Source organism: Pleurodeles waltl, chromosome 11 (assembly GCF_031143425.1).
Source record: "Pleurodeles waltl isolate 20211129_DDA chromosome 11, aPleWal1.hap1.20221129, whole genome shotgun sequence".
NCBI lineage: Eukaryota > Metazoa > Chordata > Amphibia > Caudata > Salamandridae > Pleurodeles > Pleurodeles waltl.
The window spans coordinates 138,144,968-138,166,507 of NC_090450.1; the positions used below are offsets into that span (position 1 = coordinate 138,144,968).

At 42.9% G+C, this 21,540-nt stretch overlaps 1 protein-coding gene across 5 annotated transcripts in view; it reads left to right on the plus strand.

The window, feature by feature from the left end:
- VEPH1 (ventricular zone expressed PH domain containing 1) overlaps positions 1-21,540 on the plus strand; it is a 1,200,547-nt gene that overhangs the window by 410,798 nt on the left and 768,209 nt on the right. For all 5 annotated transcript variants that reach the window (XM_069213278.1, XM_069213279.1, XM_069213283.1 and 2 more), the window contains one exon: positions 18,973-19,193. In XM_069213278.1, the coding sequence (XP_069069379.1) occupies positions 18,973-19,193 (221 nt within the window). The remainder of the gene's footprint in view (positions 1-18,972; positions 19,194-21,540) is intronic.

Consider the following 21,540-nt stretch of genomic DNA (forward strand, 5'->3'; position numbering starts at 1 on the left):
GTCAAGCACACCTTCACATACAGAGCTATTTATGTGAAAGAAGACAAATGACATTGTTAATAAGCATTTCTTAAGCCTAAAGTTAAATCAGAAATTACTTCTAGGAAAACCGCAACCGAGGAGTCACGCTGGCTTATTTGATCCTTCTCAGAACACCCAACAATATCTCATTCTGTTTGTGAACCAGAGAGAAAGAAGACTGTGCTTTTGTAAGGGGTGTTTGCTGTTGCTAAATAGCATCAAGAGCAAAAGAAACCCAGCGGTTTCAGATACATGTCTGCATGTTGTAAGAGAGGACATAGAGCATTTCATGCTGTTTACAATTGCTACAAGATCAGATCCAATACAATGACCAAGATCCTACGAAGAGAATAACTTGAAAAACCAGCAGAACAAATATTCTTCCTTTTAATTGACCTTTCAGGCTATGCAACAAAATTAATAGGCTTATTCATACTTGAGGAAAAGCTGGGACATTGATATAAAACTCCAGGCCGTTTTATAAGCTCTGCTAGAAATAGTAAATTTGCACATTTTTCAGGAAAGAACTTTCATCAGAATTCAAGGATTTTTTATCAAATGCTTTCCCATTTTTACTGTACTAAATAAGATAATTTGCAATTTTAGTTTATTTTTAAAATCTGTAGCTATTTATATTTAATTTTCTTTGTGAACCAATTGTGTAAAAGACAGCTATGTTTTTACTTGTTGGCAGAAAGCACATTCAATAAATTCCAATATAAAGTCTAATAAGCTGATAGTAGACATTGTTGGGTGGCATATATCTCTGATGAGACTACAATGGTAGTTTACACTTTTATTTAATTTTATTTATTTGTATTAAGTATTTCATAATTAAGGGGTCAGTTGCAACATAGCTGCTGACCCGCCAGGTCAGTGAAGGCTGATGCCTCTGCTCCCCTGGTGAAGTACAGTCCATTAAATGTAAAGATCCTCACCAGACAGGCAAGTATATGGACGCCTTAAGGTGAGCTGATGGTTTAGTGAATCCACTGAATCCACTGAAACTTTTGACAGCGAACGTAATTACTGTGCAGCCACTCGACATAGTTTTTTTGCCTTCAAGAAACAAATGCCAAAAGCAAGGGTTTGTTTCTTGAAAACAAAAAAAATCCCCTGCTGCACAAAGCTTTCTCTCTGTCTCCAAGGGGCATTTCACATTTTCCTGATCCAGGCATGGTGGTCCTTACAGTAAAACGAAGTGACAATCACCCTTCCCTGAATAGGGCAGGGGGTGGTCACTTTGATTTGATGCCCTGTGGTTTTCAAGTCATCAGGTCAAGTGCTTCTACTTGCAGGGATAGTGGAGACAACAAGGGCTCAGCTGGGGTAAATTCAGAGCTTCTCTTGATTCAAAATGGGGAGTGAAACCTAGTGTTTCTTGGGCAGGGTCACCCTTGCTGGCCCTGGCCCTCTCTGCACGTTCAACCCCAAACGTTTTGCCTTTACCCTCCACTTTTTTGTTGAATTCATTTTTGTTGGCTTTAGGATTCTGCACATTGCAAATCAGTTCTAAAGTACTTGTGCTCCCTCCTTTACACATGGTACAATTGACTTACAACCAATTGGCATATTTAATGTATTTGTAAGTCCCTAGTAAAGTGGTACTACACGTGCCCATGGCCCATACATTAAGGGGCATATTTATGAGCCTTTAGTGCCACCGGAGCAGCACTTTTTGTGACGCTCCAGTGGCGCTATGTCCTGACCCGTATTTACAAGGTGGCGTTAAGCCACCTTTTTGTGGCTTAATGCCACCTTGTGAATACGACCTCTTCACATGCATTGGCATACTTAATTTATTTGTAAGTCCCTAGTAAAGTGGTAATACATGTGCCCAGGGTCAATACATTAAGGGACATATTCATGAGCCGTTAGCACCACCGCAGCAGCACTTTTCGTGGCGCTCCTGTGGTGCTATGCCCTGTGCCGTATTTACAAGGTGCCGTTAAGCCACTTTTTGTGGCATAATGCCTCCTTGTAAATACGACCCCTTCATATGCAGCCCTTTGCGTGGGTGGGGTGTGTAATGGGCGTTGCTGTGCCACAGCAAAACCCATTGCATTTTGACGCTTCCTCAGATTTACATTTAATGTAAACCTGAGGCAGCGCCAAAATCTAACTCCACCTCAGGGGTGCTGTTACCAAGGCACAACGAGGAGGAATACTTTTATTCCTCCTCTTTTTAGGGTCGAGCCTGCGTTGCATGCGCTCGCGCATGCGTTTAGCAGGGAGACTCTTTTGTATTCAGAAAAGGGCTCGGAGCCCTGTCAACTTCACGTCAGTGTTTTTTATTGGTTGGTGGGCTTCCCTAATAAAATCTGCTTGCTTTCATTAGTCGAAGGCACGCATATGTCATGCCTTTTCCGGTGGCTAGCCCTCCTCCAGCGCAGCGACCAAGTACAGAAATTATGCGAGGCTCGCTGTTTTCCATCGGTCTCGTGGACTTTTTTTTCTCTAATTTACGAGCCCGATCGTGCTTGGCAGAAGTCGAGCGCTTTACATACTTGATTTCGCTTTTTCGGGTTATGTACATAAATGCACTTTTGCCCGATAGGTGAAAAGTCGGGTTAGGAGTTTACAACGCGATCAGCTCTAACATGAGCAAACGCGAGACCCGATGCATTGTAAATGCTTGTTTTGCTTGCAGCACACATAGAAAGAGAAAATGCCAGAAATTATTGTTTATGTGCGGGAAGATGTCCCTTCCTGCACATAAACAATCATTTGAAAATGACATTTTGGCACTTCTGTGTGTGCAGCATTCTGCAGCACACATAGAAGTGCAAATCACCATTAGTGATTGTTTATGTGCAGTAAGGGACACCTTCCTGCACATAAACAATCACACCGCTCAACTTAGACATCCTTGCACAATGGTGCAAGGATGCCTGCATTGGCGCTGCCAGCTAAATTTAGCATCCATGCAGGGGACAACACAGAGGTGCACCGTATTCTATTAAATGCCAATTTTGGCGCAGCGACGCACTCCATCATTTTCCTATAAATATGGGCCTAAATGCTGCTAGTGAGCTTGCAGCACTGATTGTGCCACCTACTTAAGTAGCCTTTAAATCTGTCTCAGGCCTGGCATTGCAGCCCGTGTGTGCAGGTTTTAAACTGCCATTTTCACCTGGCAAAATAAACCTTTTGCCAAGCCCAAACCTTCCTTTTTAATACATATAGGTCACCCCTAGGTTAAGCCTTAAACAGCCCATAGGCCAGAGTGCCCAGTATGTGAAAATTAGAAGATGCACATTTACGTTTTACACATCCTGTTAGTGAAAACATCATATATTTTTTTCACTTCTGCAAGGCCTGCCTCTCCCATAGGATAACATTGCAGTTAGCTTATTACATTTAATAAGCTGAAGCTTCCAATTTAGAGCAGGTAGACAGAAAGAGTTTGGAATCTAAAGAATTGCAATTAAAAGCCATCTTTAATTTAATCAGTTGAGTCAGATTTGTAGGCACAATTCTGAAAATGAAATTTTTAAAAAGTTGGCATTTTCTTGTCCTAACCATATGGTGCCTGCAGTCTGTCCCTGGGTTCCATGACTAGGTGTAACTGGCAGCTGGTATTTGTGTATTGCTCCCTGACAGTGAGACAAAAGGAATGTAGGTGTTGTCAGGATTTGCTACTCTGAGTTAATGAGGACGAGGAGGACGAGGAGGAGGAGCAGTCACCTACCATACTTGCACATCACAAAGGCCCTGCCTGACCATGTTTACAAGGGGGTTTGACACTAGCCTATTGTGACCCCAGACAATCTGTGGACAGGAAAACAGGACATTCTAAGCACCCGCAGGGAGGTGGAAACCTCCAGAAACTTCTCCTACTTCAAAGCAGGTACCTTGTATAAATAATGGACCTCAGACATCAAATTTTCAGTACACTTCTGGTCTTGTGGAAAACTCTTTCAGGGAGAAGAACTGCCACTCTCCTAAAATGCTGCTCTGAAGGACTGCTGGCTGCTGTGCTGACCTGCTGCCCTCTTGACTTGTGAGGAGGACTGAACCTGTAACCTGGTCACAGGACCACCAGAGTGACTCCAAGGGCTAGTCTCTTGGAAACAGCACCTGGACTCTGCAGTTGTGAGTCCTACTCTGCCATGAGGTGCCACTGCAGTCCTGGACCCTTGGAAGTGGGCTTGAAGGTGCTCTGCGAGCCCATTTGTGGATTCTTTAGAACAGACACATCAGCTGTCCTGCGCAGCCCAACCCAGAGCAGAACCAACTCATTGCCTCTGCTGCAAGGGTTCATCCCGGGCAGAGACTACGCTTCTATATCGCAACCCACAGCCTCATTAGCATTGCTGCTGCACAATATATCCCTAAGGCAGGCCCTCACATCACAAACCTCTCATCCACTGCATCCTCAAAACAGGACTTTGCATCTCAAGCTTCCCTCATTGACAGCCTCCTCCTCGACGATGCAGACCTTGTATTGCATACTCACAGCTTTTTATAATTAATGCTGTGCAACGCATTTCGACAAGGACCTCGCATTGTCTCAGCTGCATGATGCATCCACCACGTGGCACCTCCCAATGCTCTGCAACCTGGCTTTAAGGTGCTCTTGTTCAGTGGGCCTAACTGGGTCCTTGTAATCAACCCCCTCTCCATAGTGGTAGGCCTGAACTAGTGACTTTGTTCCAGTCCGACACAGCCACATAGCCACAGTTGCCCTTTCTGCCATCTGGTGCTATTTCCACTTAATCTTTAAAATGGCATATCTCCAGTTCTACTCTTGAATGTTGGTCTTGTTTTGTTTTTTAGCAATTCCTCCATTTTTATAATCTGATGTGGGATCCTTTTTGTGATGTGTTTTCACTTTGTTACTGTTTGAAGTGTTGCACAAATCCTTTACATATTATCTCTGAGTTCAGCCCAACTGCTCTGTACCAAGCAGCATGAAGGTTGAACACAGGTTAATTTAGGGTTTGCTAGTGACATCACCCTGACAAGGATTGAGGTTCCTGCTTGTGTAGTGATCCATCCCCATTAGCCAGTAAAATAATTTCTTACGACCTCCAGTTTATAATAGTGCTTCCACTCTACAAATCTCTACATGAATCCCCTTAGACAGTGTTCTCACTTTTCATTCTTAAGAAGGCTAGGTTATGCAGAATTAGACCCTAAAAAACAAACATTAATTTCTAATGCTTGTTGGATCACAACAGCTTGCGAGCTGCTTCCAGTGGATTCACAAACATCTTGCTGAGCCTCAAAACTGAGTAAATGGTTATCCTTTCATGTTGGTGACCTGCCTGTTGACTTGATGTCATTTAAAGACTCAAGTGGTCAGTCTGAGTGTGGCCGTAACAATACCGCCACGCCGGCAGCAGTGTTGTGACCGCGGTGCAGACCGCAACATAACAAGTAAGGAGGTGAACCCAGCGCAACACAGACAACTCACCGCCAGCATCGCCACCGCTGATGAGCAGCATCCGGGGTGGTAGCCATCTTCAGGCTGGCAGGAACCAATGTCCCGCCCACTATATTGCATCTAACATATTGGCGGAAACAGAAAGTACAAAAGGAGATACCAACCTCCAGGCACCCAGACGCGTCAGCGGCCGCCATGGCAAACAAACTGCTAGTCTTCCGAGTATTGTATCTCGCCATACACCTTCAGAGCCAGCGACAACGACGAAGACGACAACCGTAAGTACACCTAGCACAGAGTGGAGGAAATGGCAGTGATACACACCCACACATAACACACATTCCCAGCACGGACAGCGAAGGCCACACACACACACACGCATACAAACGTACCGTAACAGCACACACATCCGCAGACACAACCGCACACTCAAAATATGTGGAAGCCAAGTACCCAATACACACAAAAAGACACGAAGATACGTCACAAACATTCAGCACAACACACACAAACACCACCAACACAGTCATACACATCCAAACCCAACACCCCAAAACCACACAATGGCAACTAGACCACAAACACCTCAACGCAGGCATAAACAGTCACATTGTGAAGCACCACACATACACACAAACAAACTGTATGTAGCAATGATACACAATCAATAGCAGTGAACACACATCCAAGCAATGACACAGGTGGCACAACATGTACAACCAACATGCAAGGCAATCCAAAGATGCAGCACCATAGGCACGGACGCACACAACACCCTAAACAATCCCACAAGCAAGCAGACAGACACATAACAACATGTACATGGCACAATCCATCTACCCAGCCCATGCAACAACACAGACACAACCCATACACAGACCACACACACTGTTGCACACAGATGTCACACCACCATGTAGAAGGAAACCAGGACAAGTATCTAATTTTGCCAAGCACAGCAATGTGGGCCGATGTATTTGCAACCATGACAATAATATAAACTATATACAGAATGTGCCAAATAGCAAGTCCAATGTTCAGAAATGGGGGTCACATTGTCCAGACATCATGGCCTCAACTTGGCTCCTGACAGCAAATAGGCCTCCACGGCATAAGGGCATCAATTGGTAATGCAGGCACCTCAGGGGTTCGGGGTTGGTGGGGTGGCTTGGATTTGGTAGGGGCATGTCTCTGTTTGGGCTTGGGAGGAGGGACTTTGGCTGTGGGAGGGGTGGATTTTTGGCTGGGTGGAGGAGCAGGGGAAACAGCAGAGGGGGCACTCGGGAAATGGGAGGTAGAAGGGCCTGGGAATGGCGGGGCGACACAAGGTTTAGGGGCAGCACGGGGTGGGAGAGGAGTAGGGAAGAGGTCAAGGGCGGCAAGGAAGATGTTTTTTAGGTACACGGGCAGTCACATGGATGAGGGATGGGAGTGGAGGTAGAGGGAGTGCTTGTGTGATGTGTTGGTGTGCCGTACGTGGGTGCTGGTGCGTGCAATGTGTGCATGTCTGTGGTGGGTGTATGTTGGGTGGGAGAGTGGGTGCATGTGCATATCTTGGGAGGAGAGGGATGGAGATGCAGAGAGAGAGAATGGGAGATGTGTGAGTGAATGTTGCAGTGGTGTTTGCAAGTGAGGTGGATGTGCTGCAGGTGACAGAGAAGGTAGCACTGGTGAGTGCGGATGTGGTGTGTGGGGTGGGTGCCTATGAGTCTGCTGTTGTGCTGATTGAGGGTATGACAGGAATGCTAGCAGGACCAGTGTGTGATGATGCAGTGCTGGCAGGTGTGAGTGGTGATGTGACTGTAAGGGAGACAGTGTGGGAAGTGTCTGTTGAGTATGCAGATGTGTGTTGTGTGTGTGTGTGTGTGTATGCCTGTGGGTTCGTTTGCAGTGCTTATGTTTGACTTTGCGCACCTTGTCTGTTGTAGTGGGTGTATGCTGGTCTGTGGGTGTGCCCTGGACGGGTGTAGGGAGAGGGGCTGTGGATTGGGAACAGGTAGCTGGAGTGGAGACTGAAGAGGAAGGGACACTGGCTGCCATCAATGAGGAGGCCAGAGCCTGAAACGATCTCTGTAGGCCAGACAAGACACTGTTAATGCCTTCCAGGTAGACATTGGAAGGCTGCATCTGGGATGCCAGTCCCTCGATGGCATTCACAATGGTTGTCTGCCCTCCAGAGATGGACCTCAGGAGGTCAATAGCCTCCCCATTAAGGGAAGCAGGACTGACTGGGGCAGGGGCACAGGTGCCTGTGGCGAAGGAGACACCCACCCTCCTGGGTGAGCGGGCACGGGCAATTGGGTAGGGAGCTACAGGGAGGGCAGTATTGGTAAGGGGGTGACGGGCAAGGATGGTGCTGAGGTGGTCCCAGATGGGTCCGCCACCGCCAGGGAGCTGCCATCTAAGGAGGAATCAGAATTAGACGTGGTGGGAGCTCCAGTCTCCCCGTGGTGCTCTCCTCACCCTCTGTCCCACTGGTCCTCTCGGCTTCGCTGATGCCAGCCTCCTGGATCCCGTGGGCTGCTGCATCCCCACTCGCCGGTGCCCTTTCTCCTTCGCCAGATGATGCTAATGCACACATAGACAGAGGTGGAAAGAGAAGGAGGGTGGGAGAAACAGAAAGGGAGGAAATGGTAATAACCCACGCATGCACGTCACATACAAACAATACATACATTTGCCCTGTCAGGAACACAAGAGACCATTTTGCAGTCATGAACAATAGAGTCCTGTAAACTATACCCAAACTTATCACCGATTATTCCACCCCATCAGCCCAGACACCTGATTGAAAAGTCCTATATGCTGGTAAACTGGCTAAATGACTGATTCAACAATTCAACCCATTAACATACCCATCCTCATGTCAGTCATGACAGGAGGAAACAAATCTGACTTCAGAGGAACTGTACACACATACTAACTGACAGGAATGTGTGGATTTGATACCGAGGTCCATTGATGTTGCAATTGAAGCAATTGCATTGTTAATGAAACCTGCCTGTCATTACCCAAATACAGTGCCAATAAGATTTCCTTGTACTGCTACAGTTTACGCAGAAAAGGAGTATGTAGCCAGTGAAAGGTCTGAACATTTGAGGAACCCATATTTACAGTAGAATGTGTGTTACATTAACACCACTTCTGTTGCATGGCTCTAAATAGCTAACATGTCACACTCCAACATGATTGCTGTGACAACCAGGACTGTACACTCCCCAAATTTCAACTAACCACGTAAATCCCAAGTCCAGTGAGGGTCACAGTGGACAACCATGCAGAAGTCACCTAACAGTCTACACTTACCCTCTTGTGGCTTCTGTGCTGCCCTCAAGCACCCATCCAACTCTGGTTAGGCCACCGCCAGTATGCAGGCCATTAGTGGGGTCAGGGTCTGATGGGCACTCCTTCCATGTGGGAGGCAGTCTCCAGCTGGACCTCTGTGGTCTTCCTGGCCCAGCCTCTCAGGTCCTCCCACCTATTCCTGCAGTGGGTGCTCTGCCAGCTATTGACACCCAAGGTCCACACTTCCTTGGTGATGGCTCTCGACAACCCTTTTTTCTGGTGGGCGCTGACCTGCATGGAAACATTCTGAAGATGGGGGGCATGATGTAAAAATACAGCTGCAACCTTTGGCGACACACAACATACACACACCATGCACACTGCCAATATACCACACACATCATGTGCATGCAAAACCCCAAATCACTCATGATATGGCATTGTGCACACAGATTCATCATCAAACACCACCCAAAATGTGCGACAAAGGACGTTGTACTGACCGGTTGCCCTGGAGCCCCATACAACCGCTCATACATGGATAGGACCCCTTCCACCAGTTTCTCCAGCTCCTCAACTGTAAAGGCTTGGGCCCTACCCTCTGCAGTGTGTGCCATTGTTGCTCCGAGATTCAGGACACAGCAGCACACGAAGTGGAGGTCTTCCTTGCCTGAATGCCAGGAGTCAAGTGAGCTTGCCCATACAAAATGGCAGCCATGACCGTCAGCGCCGGCGGTGATCGTCATTGGTCCCAGTTTCCCAAAGAGATCAATGTTATCCAATGAGGAGTTGCACAGCAGTTCCTACTGCCTTCTGTCATGACGACTGCCGGCGGCGGAATGAGGTCACTTTCATCTGTTCAATGCATGCAGGACAGGCTGATGCCATTTTCATATGTTACATGACTGTCCTGGGATCATGCTGTGTCATTACCTGCATATCTTCACACATTGATTCAGTTAGGTTACATTTTGTGGATAATCACACATGTAGTAAGTGTCAGGTGACATCACCACACTTGTCACTACTTATGTCTGTATTGACAATCCGTATGGAGGAACACATGGAAGGTGTATGTTTACATATCCTGTACACATCCCTTGTCACAGGGATTATGTGATATTGTCTGGCTAGGAATGGAGTGTGGAGTAATGTGTCTTTCCACAACATGACAGCCAACTTACATGACCACTACTTCGTGATTGTCGTATGTCATAGTTGGAGCACAATATTGTGAGAGGTGCCAGATTGTTGTTTGTCTCCCTGCCTAGATGCTGCAAAAATGAGTCACGAGGAATGCAGCAGTTTACTGGCCACTAGTAGATCTTGAAACCACAGAGGAGTGCCACATCATCCTGATCTTTTGACTGCCACATCATCCTGATCTATTGACTGAACCGTGTCTACATCAGGGAACTGGTCACCCAGTTGGCGCCAGACCTCCTGCCAGCTTTGAGAAATCCCCATGCCATCCCGCTAACAGTCCAGGTGTTGGCAGTCCTGCATTTTCTCGAGAATGGCTCTTTTCAGGTGACTGTGGGACTGGCTGCAGGGATGTCACAACCCAAGTTCAGTAATGTGTTACAGGATGTGCTAGATGCCCTACTCAAACATGTGAACAGGTACATTAGGTTCCCACAATATGCTTATTTGCCCACTGTTAAAGCAGCCTTTTACAATATATCACATGTCCCACATGAAATAGGGGCCATTGATGGGCCTCACATCGCCTTGGTACCTCTGAGGGCCAATGAAGAGGTCTACAGAAACCGGAAGAGTATGTATTCGCTCAATGTACACGTGATGTGTCTTGCAGACGAGTACATAACACATGTAAACGCAAAATTCCCCAGATCGGTACATGATTCCTATGTCCTCAGGACAGCAGTGTCCCTGCATGTTACAGCTACAGGGAGAAAGGGCCTGGCTAATAACAATGTGTACTGCTCTCCATGTCAGACGTTTGATACCCTGCCCTATACAGTCTAGCATTGTTACCTATCATCATATCTCGTTTTCCACACAGGTGACTCCAGATACCCCAACCTTCTCTGGCACTTGTTAGACATCCAACTACAGGAGAGGAAAACAGGTACAATGAGGCACATGGCCGGATGAGGCGAGTGGTTGAAAGGACTTTCGGCCTCTTGAAAGCTAGATTTCATTGTCTCCATGTGTCCAGTGGTGCCCTACAATACAGACCAGGGAAGGTCTGCAAGATATTTGTTGTATGCTTATGTGGGTAGTGCCACCCACATAAGTAGCCCTTTAACAGTGTATCAGGCCTGCCATTGCAAGGCCTGTGTGGGCAGTTTTACTGCCACTTCAACTTGGCATTTAAAAGTACTTGCCAAGCCTTAAACTTCTCTTTTTCTACATATAAGTTACCCCTAATGGAGGCCCTAGGTAGCCCAGAGGGCAGGGCGCTGTGTAGGTAAAAGGCAGGACATATGTCTGTGTGTTTTATATGTTCTTCTAGTGGAAAACTCCTAAATGTGTGTGCCACTGCTGTGAGGCCTGCTCCTTTCATAGGGCTACCCTCATAAACTGTTTGAGTGGCCCAAATCTTCCCTTTTACTACATGTAAGTCACTCCTAAGGTAGGACCAAGGCAGACCCGTGGGCAGGGTGCAGTGTATTTAAAGGGTAGGGCATGTACTGGTGTATTTTACATGTCCTGATAGTGAAATACTGCTAAATTCGGTTGTCACTATGCAAGGCCTATCTCTCCTATAGAGTAACATGGGAAATGCCTTGAAATATCTTTTAAATGTAATTTCCCATTGGCAGCAGATAGAGATGTGGAATTAGGGGTCTCTGAACTAACAATTTAAAAATATATATTTTGGTAAATTAGTTTTTTTATCTTTGAAAATTCATATCTTTACTTTTGTATGTTGGATTTTTGTCATTTTGGTCTTGCTTTACTCAGATAAATATTGACTATTTTTCCTAAATGGTGTGGAGTACTTTTGTTGTGTTTTCACTGTGATACTGTGTGCGTGTTATTAGGTTCTTTACACATTGTTCTGAGATAAGCCTAACTGCTTGAGCCAAGCCACCAAGGCGGGTGATCAGGGATTTTCTTAGCTGTACGTTCTCCCTTGTCCTGACTAGAATGAGGGTTCCTACTTGGTCAGGGTGACAGCCACTGCCAACTAGAGACCCCATTTCCAACAGGAAGTTTTTATTGCAAGAAAAAAATAACATATATGTATACATTTGCACATGACACTTGATAACTCTCAATATGAATACCCATATGTGCTTAGAGGTAGTAATATTAACATGGTCTGATGTGCACATTTATCTTGTGGTGAGGTATACAATTTTTATAACATTTCTTAAAGTTTTAGGAGCAAGATTAACTCTCTATATATGCACTTATAGTACAAAGAAGCAGCAATTATGACACTCTTTGAAGATGGATCTTCTGGCAACTAGTAACAATTGTAGGGCCCTCAAGGCAGGGGAGATGTGTGCTTGTGGCTTTACAAGTATGAGTAGTCTAGTTGCAGCATTCTGAATTGCCTTCAATGTTCTCATAGGTGACAATGGTGAACCATGATAAAGACTATTAGCGTGATCTTCTATTTATAGGACAAGAGAGATGGTAGCTTGAACCTCATGAGGAAATCCTAGGTACAAGAATATGGGCCTGATTCCAACTTTGGAGGACGGTGTTAAACCGTCCCAAAAGCGACGGATATACCACCTACCGTATTACGAGTTCCATAGGATATAATGGACTCGTAATACGGTAGGTGGTATATCCGCTACTTTTGGGCCGGTTTAACACCGTCCTCCAAAGTTGGAATCAGGCCCTATGTGTCACAGTGTTTTCACTGCAAGAAAGATTACTACCTTGTCCACATGTGTATTCATTAATGTTGGTTCATTTACGTCCACGGTAATTATGAGGTTTTTTGTAACTCCTTAGATATTTTTAGTGCTGGTCCTGGATCGCCAGTCCAGGCGCAGAGAGGGTCACAGATTCTCCGATCAGCACAGATGAGTATTTCAGTTTTGGAGGCATTCAAATTAAGGTAGCTCTGTGTCATCCATTTGAAGATTTTTGATGTTCCAATCTCCTTTGGGTTTTCCAATTTCAGAAGCATTCATGTGTAATCTGCATAGTTATAGCTGGTGAAGTCAAAACCATTGATCTGATCTGGTAATAATTTCAAAAAGATGTTAAACATTATGGATGGGATGATTGAGATTTGAGAGTTTCCAGTTATAATTCTATAAGGTTTAGAAGAGAAGAGAGGAGTACGTATAAAGTGTGTTCTATTGTGTAGGTATGATATTGTTGAAGTGAGAGCTGTGCCCTCCATTCTGGCTTCCTCAAGTCTTTGTATTATTGTGCCATGATACAAAATGGAAGCAACCCGTTCTGGTCTACCATGTTTTTAAGTTATCCTAGATAGCGATAAGGGACGATTCAATGCCTTTTCCTGGACAGAGTCGAGTTTGGAAGTCAGAACGTATGGAATTCTCATCAATGAATTGTGACATCTGAGGAAAGGTGCTCTTTCAATAAGTTTGCCCAGAAATGGTCTGTTTGCTATAGGTATGTAGTTGTCTGGGTCTTGATTGTTCAGGGTAGTTTTTTTAAAAGAAAAGGCGTATGTACAACTTTTTTTTTAAACTTCTACGAAAACTCCTTTTGTTAAGGAGTTATTGATTGTTAAGGAGTTATTGATGAGTGTCTTGAATGGATGGTTGCAGAGGATGATAGTAGAATGTTTTTGAAGATTTGAGATGGCGAAGTGTCAGACAGATAGCCTGCTGGCTTGTTCACTTAGACATGATCCAGAAATTCAGTTGACGATAAGTATTTGAAGAAGCATAAATTATGTGCTTGCCTTTTCCTGGTGGATGGGGTGTTTAGGAAACAGGATGGGACTGTTGCTTTTTTGTTGTTTAAATAAGAATGCAACATGTTTGCTTTAGTTTTGTAATGATTTGCAGATTTGCCTACACCAATGAGGATGGTTTTGGGGTGTGCCATATTAGGTTTCTCAAACCATGTATTAAGGTTAGTAGGAATGTTTATGTTTAATTATATTGTAAAAAACTTAGAGCTTGTATCTGGCAATGTGTCTGGGAATGTTGAATTGCTAGGTGGTGGTCTGTAGAGAAGGAGAAAGTAATATGAAAAGGTTGGAGTAGGGTTGGATCTGACAAGGAGGACCTCACAACCCAAGCTTTGTTGAGATTTGTTGTTTCTTTAAACATGACTGCTAAGACAACTCTTTTTTTGCCAGTGATATTTTGTGTTACAGTTTGATATCTTTTCAGCCACGAAATGGAGCAAGCACTTATCCTTAGGCAGTCTAAATAACTTTTGTTGGAAGTGGTGTGAGTTTGTGCTGCAAGAGGGGCATTATTGTCCTTTGAAGTTCTGGGTGATGTGCTCTTGGTGGTGTTAACTGTTGGAGAAAAGAAAACAAGTTGTATTTGTTTATCAATATCTTCTTGTAAAAGATGTAGAAGACTTTTCTGGTGATTGGAAACTGAAACTGTACCATAACTCCTCCCAGTAAACATCTCATGGCCTCATGCAAGAGGTCACTGATAACATCAAGACGATATTGCTAATAACATTAAGACCGAGATCGATAACAAAACTGAAGTTGTGCAGGTCCTGATAAAAATCCAGGAGCTGTAGCTAGAGAAAGAGGCCTTGCACTGCATTTAGTGCAAAATGGCACGTATGATCATCTGTTTTCAAACTAGACGAGAAAGGCTCTTTTCTACAGGGTGCACTATTTCATCTTTATTCGTGAAGTCCTGGAGCTAGGAAGAGTAGGAAAGAGTCAAAACATAGAGTCTGGTTTCCAAAACAAGCAATTGTGTTACCTCTTGTTGCAAATATCAATTGACTTTTTTGAAGACTACATTTTTGCTGAGTAAGTATCATCACTTTACAAATGAAGTGTTGGCCAATTTGTTCTTTTGCTTGAATCGGGTGCATTAGTGCTTTTCTCAGCTATTACATTGTACATTAAGCAGTTCAATTAGAATTTAGAAGCTGGCTGCTGTATGCGGGTGCAACAGAGGCAGTGCCTCACCATCCACGAGCAAGTGAACTTAGTGGTAGTCGCCTTGTGGCATGACATTTTCCGCTTAGTGTGTGAACACACATTCATGGCAGGAGCCTTTTGATCAAAGAATGTAGAAGCGTATTCACAAACTGTTAGGAGATATGTTATATTTGAAAAGTGGCCCGAACGTGGGGCTCCATCTTTGGAAATAAGATTACATCTAAGGTCCCCCATGTACAGGGATTTCCCCCCTTGCCTGGCAAAAATTTTAGGTCTATTTCTTTCTGGTTCAGCCAGTGCTGAAATGACAGACCAAGGCAGGAAGGAAGTTCTTTAAGAATTGCGTTACAGGGGCTTTATTAAACTCCAATCTGTCTGGTCCATTCTAAGTGTTTTCCCAATTGCAATCCTAGTGGCTGCTATACCATGAAGAAATCTACAAATCCCTGCTATGTATGAGACGGGGAACCGAGAGAAGGGCGAGAGTACATCTGCTCATTTATGTTCGTGAATATCCTCCTCTAAATAGATGCCTAACCAGGCACTACCAAGTCCTTTTATTTCACTAAGATTATCGCAGTCGTCCATATAAAATCACCATGTTGGACGCACCCCTTAAATTAGGCTCGAAGAAGTAGCATCACGCAACAAAACGTGTTTGAATACCAGGGTCAGCTGATGAGTGAACTGTGAATGATACAATGCACAGAGATCCATCTAATTAAACTTTAACTGATTCGTTTTTGAAATTATGATATCAAGTGGGATTCAAGCACCAAAACAGTGGCAGAGATTGAGATATTCCTACAACTATTGATACTACTGAAGTTAGGGCCCTCGATTTGAGGTCCGCAGTAATCTCAGTGTGGCCAGTAATGGGGGATACTGGCTCCATCTGGATTACGATGGTCGATTCTGCGGATAAATCCTTCATGTGCACCGCAGGTGAGCACTTAGCTGAAGCCAATGGAGCTCAAAATCAGGATTTGTGTCACATTTGCTTATTTGACTTGGTGCCAGAGCCTTGCTTTCTTTGCAGCTTGTCACTTTAATTACGAGCTTGTCACTATATTTAAACATCACCTACCGTTAGTAGGCCCCTAGACATAATTAATAAATGCTTTCCATGTGGACTAAGAAATGTAAGATTTTTCACAAGAACGATATTTATTGAAGCTTCACGTGCATGAGTAGCCTCTAGGAGGCAGAGGACAACTGACTCCTCAGTTGTATCAATGTAATTACATTAGTGGTCTTTGGAAAAGCTCCAAGCACGTGTCGCTGTGGTGCGGGAGCTACTTTATATATGCAGATGTCGTCTGTTGCCGTATAGACTGCATATTTTCATCTTATGTGTTTTACAATGATGTGCAAGAGATTTTCGAAACCATTTGTTAAAAGTTCAAATCAGTGTAAAAAATATTTTGTTTCAGAAACACATTTCTGATTTAAAGTTATTAGTTTAGGCCGAATCCAATAAGTTTTTTGTTAATTTATTATGGTAAATGACCTAATATGGTAGACGTTTTAGATAATTATTATCTGCTGTCATCTGTACATTGTGAGCTTGTAAATGCTAGGTAATGAGCTTTCCCATCAGAAATCCCCTGCAGTGCAGTGTATCCTACACAGAAAAAACATAATTTGTTAGCTATGCATTGGAACGATAGAAAATTTCATGAAAAGAACAGTCACGCATTTCTAATCACATGCAGAGGCCAGGGTCCAAGTCTTAAAAAAAGAAGTCGGGGACTAACTAAGTTATGCTGTATGCAAGTGACATCATGATACGTGACATCACAGCGCGATGACCTCACAGGAATTGACATCACAAGAAGTGACACCAGATCTTAACTCTTCACATACGCAGGCCTATCATGAGTACATCTGAGCGCATTATGAAATTTTACAAATTCGATTTTGTGTCTTGTTTGTGCCAAAATCATGATGCAACCCAACACAATATGTGTTCCTCAATTTATAATTTTTTTTATAAATCCTGCCACGAAGAAGTTTGCAACAAGGTGAAACGTAGCAGTAAATCTATTATGCTTAATTGGGTGCAACGTCCATATTTTAAATATTTTATTGGGTTAAGGCAACAACTGCAGAGACCTTTGTGTGGCCAGTAAATCCCACAGAACAATAATAATGGTAAGATAACTTTGGAGGGTAACATATTTGCTGGAGAGCCCTGTATTTTATCTAGTCTCAATTTTGAATGAAAGTAGTGTAGAGGGTTAATGTGTCTCCTGCAAAGCATCTGCAGATGACAGATTTATATCTTATGTCGCTAAGTAAGTGAGTTACTGATTTTTACACATTCTTTTGTTACTTGCAGTTCCTAAATTGTAATTTTTCTAACATAGCACATCAAGCTATGTAGGAAATGTGACTGATACACCTTCACTGCCTTATCTAACACATCTTGTACATTGATTGGTATAAGGTTCCAGAGGCCTCCACACCACAATGGTAGTGCAGCTTGAAATGAGGCCATATCTCCTGATTATGGATGAATGTTTCATCATTGGTGAAATCAATATATTTCCAGCTTTAAAGGCATACTCACTTCATATCAATTCCAATTTAAGATCTATATCAGACTTCCATCAAAAAACCAAAGTGTACAATTGTTCACACATCAAAGGTCCACTTCATCGCTATTCCTCATCAAATCCATTGTATCTACCAGTTGGTGCCAACTCGTAGATGATACTTTTGGGTATGTCTTTAAATATGAAAAATTGGAGCGTATTATCTAGGCAGTAAACAAGTAAATAGTCCTCAAGTTCACAACAGTCAGGAAGGACTCATACCCATAAGTTTTTCGAGCACCATGCCAGAAATGTTATAATGTGCGATAGGAGAGAAAGAAACTGCATAGTAAGGCCTTGAAGAAGCAGTGTCATTACAGCGGAATACATGTTGGTCGTGCCCTGTGAGTATTAGCTACACACTGGAAGGTCACCCCATTTGCAATATCAAATCTAGGTTATAAAGAATATTTCATTTTTCGAAATGTATTGTGAGGTTAATCTGACCGGACCCAATAATGTGCTAACTATAGTCAAACAAGAATGTTTTAGGAATTTGTGGTGTGACAGATGCTTTATATATTTATATATGGGTTTTATATGAAAATTGAATAAAGTAAACTAATATAAGAAATCTGAGAAAGCAAATTTTTGTATGTGTGAAAAAGAGCTCCACACACTAACCTGTTGTGCTATTAGTACATAGATAGATTTTCAGAACATTGACACAGAAATAGGACTAAATGTTGACACTGCACTGAGCAGTGTCAACATTGAGTCCTATTTTTATGTTAATGGGTATTCCGATATATATATGCATATATATATATATATATATATATATATATATATATATATATATATATATATTAGTGGCAGTCTCCACTAAGTAGTTATAGTTAGGACCATGTTTCCATAGAAAAAGCGTTTTTTGACTTACCTATATCTTTGGCACCATTTGACAAATCTTCACAAAATTTTCCCAAAAAAGTGTTGGGTGATTCTTGCTGCACACTGAAAGTTTCGGGATGATTCATCAAGCGGGGGCAGAGAGGGGGGGGTTGAAAAAAGTTGTGTTTCTCATGTTAATTCCCGTAGGACCTTTAGAAACGTCAACAGCCCAAACCGATGGACGGAATTCCACCAATTTGGCAGAAAGTTAGCTTTCGGTAGGCAGATCACACTTTTGCTGATTTGGTGTAATTCCGTCCATCGGTTCAGTAGTGTTTGAGATATTCAAGGAAATAAATTTGAATATCTCTGGCCGCAATGACTTCACAAACATTTCACAAATCATTTGTAAAATTTGTGAATTTTTTGCATAGTTTCATCAACAAAATTAAGTCTCAACTATGCAAGGTTCAGCTCTCATTCTTGAACATTGTTCGTGTTCTCGTATCCCATTTGAGATGGGGTGAGGTTTACTTTAAGGGCTATGGTCTCAGAAGAGGATGTGGCTTGCAAAGTGCTCTTTACTGTTTGGTTGAGAAGGCCTGTTAGTGCCTACTATTTCAGAAGTAATGGGTGCATTCTAGTTAGTCTGTTGTCAATATTTATTCTTGGATGTGAATGTTCTGTGTTATAGCTGTCATTGTCTGTGTTTTGCTGTTAATAGGCACTGGTATCTTTGGAACATATAGGCAAATAAAATATTTAGTATTGACTCATAATTAACTTTTCATTATTTTTAGGAAAAAGCCAGGATATGTTTGATATATTTAGTGAACCATCTAGCCAACATGGAGCACTCTTTTCACCACACCCTTCTATTGGAGATCAAGAAAATCACAGACGCCTATAGCAGTATCTTGGGTATTCAGAGTAGAGATATCTACAGAATGAGTAACAGTTTTACTACCATTGCCAATCTTATAATTCAGCAACTACAGAACCAAAGGGAGATCAAAAGAAGGTAAGGTATCATTGATTTTCAAAATTGCAGCAAGCTATTGTTCTCTAGTCAATTAAATGTTGTGTATAAGGTAAACATGATGTGTCTTATGGAACTGTAACCTTGACCTTACGGCAAGTATTTTTCCTAAGGGATGTGAAAAAAATAGATTTGTGTTGTAGCATCAAAATAAAGATAATTCAGTACCAATATAATCAAAAGTGTATAATTAATTGCAATAGTATCTAAAATGTTTAACAGTTAAATGCCTAATTAGTAAGAAAGAGCTCAAAAGAACCAATTAGAAACTACCCTAGATTATTTGTATTTCAGAAAGCTCGTCTGTGCATACTGATTGAGTTAATCTGGGGGGAACATTCTAATTGCACTGTTCTAAAATGATATTATGAATAATAGATCTGTTGGTGAGTCACAATGTCAACATTACAATTCTGTGTGAATCACAAGAAAACATAAGTTACTAAAAAATGTTCCCCCTTTTTTGTTTTGACTTGGAAGGCAATGTGGTCCTGTTTTGTGACTGACCTATATGTGTGACTTACACTAGAGGACCCTTGGCTTACTTCTCAATTCCAGGAGAAATTTACAAGTTCTCCTGTTTTACTCTGGCACTTAAAGAGTAAGCCCCTAGGAATAAAAGAGCAAGCCACTGCAACATTTTTGTGAATCTGCTCCAAAGTTTTGGCACAGCACTGGTAAAGTAATTGAAAACTCGGATGCACAGAGGAAAGATAAAATCAACCTAGGAAACATCTTTACAACACATTAGACTGCCTCAGGTTTTAAAGATTTTTTGGGGGGACCAAAACTATGACAGTTGATTACACATGTCAATTTTATGTAGATGACCCTTGGATTAGAACTTGATCATATGAAGATCACCAGTGTATATGCTTTGTTAATATCTGCATGTACTGATTAACTTGACCCCTTGTCTGAAAAAGAATGTTTGTCTTTAAATGGAAAATAAGAATATCAGGGTCTACCAATAGTATAGCCAAATGCCGTGCATATATGGGAAATGTGTAAGTGCAAGTCATGAAAGCAAACACGCAGTAACAGCATTTGTTTAACATTATTATAAAGAGCTTTAAGGTACACACACAAAAATGGACACATGTCAATTACAATTCCTAATAAGGTATGGCAATTTAACACCTTCCACGTGTGGATGGACAAATAGCTAACTTGCAGACATAAAACACCTATCCAACCTACATCATAGGGAGAAGGGCAACCTAAATTATGTTAACATTGGCCAAGCCAAGATTAAATACTTATGATATGAAATACAACCCAATACAATGGCCGCCTCAATTGGATTTCATCCCACATATCCATCCATTAAACATTTCCACTTGCCCTGTGTAACTCCAGCACTGGTTCCAGGGTCACATCATAATAACCACTTCAAATGGATCAGCAATCAGGGATGAAACAAACACAAATGTAGTCACACATCACAAAGTATTCAATAACATCAAATTGTTAGAAAAGTAATGGCAGGACTAATGTGTTCCAAACAAAGCAAATCGTTAATTTTGCATAAACAGATTGAAGAAACCAAAAGCCAATGGCCAGTCCATATCAACATCGTGTGGCCAAGTAAATCGTTGTGCCACTGCATTTGCCCATATTGACACTGCCAGGGAGCCTCCTCATAGAGGGGCATCCATTTGGCATGGCAGGCACCTTAAAGATTTTACTTGGGATGAGGATGTCTGGGTTTGGTAGGGGTGTCTTTGGGTTTGGAAGGTGGAGGTTTGGAAGAGGAAAGGGTGGTCTGATGTTTAGGTTGGGGAGTTTGGATTCAGAAGGGTTGGACCTTCATTTGGATGGGAGAACCTTGCTAGTGGAAGGAGTGGATGGGTGTGGACTAGGGGTGAATTTGGAGGTGGAAGGGGTGGGTTTAGGTGTGACAGGGGTTGGAATCTTTGTGGGAACGGTGGAAGGTGAATTTGGAGGTCAGACGCCCTGGTAAAAGGTAGGATCCACAGTGGGGAACTTAGGAAGGGCTTTGGGAGTGAGTGGGGACTTGAAGGTAGAGGGAGTGCCAAAGTCTGATGTGGTTGGGACTGCTGTGGGTGCAGATACATGGTTGCCTGGTGTATGTGCAACAGGTATTGGTGTGTGTTGTTCCTCAGGTGTCTGTTGGGTGTGTGATTGTTTCAGTCTGAGTTTCTTATTTGTGTATAGTGTGAGTGTTATGTCTGTGGATGTTGGTGCAGTGGAAGTGCAGGGTATGTGTGTTGTGACTGCTAATGGGGTGGTGACTGTGGGAGAGAATGTCTGTGTTGCCATGTATGGATTTGATGGTGGTTGTGGTGGTGCATGTGGGTATGAAGGG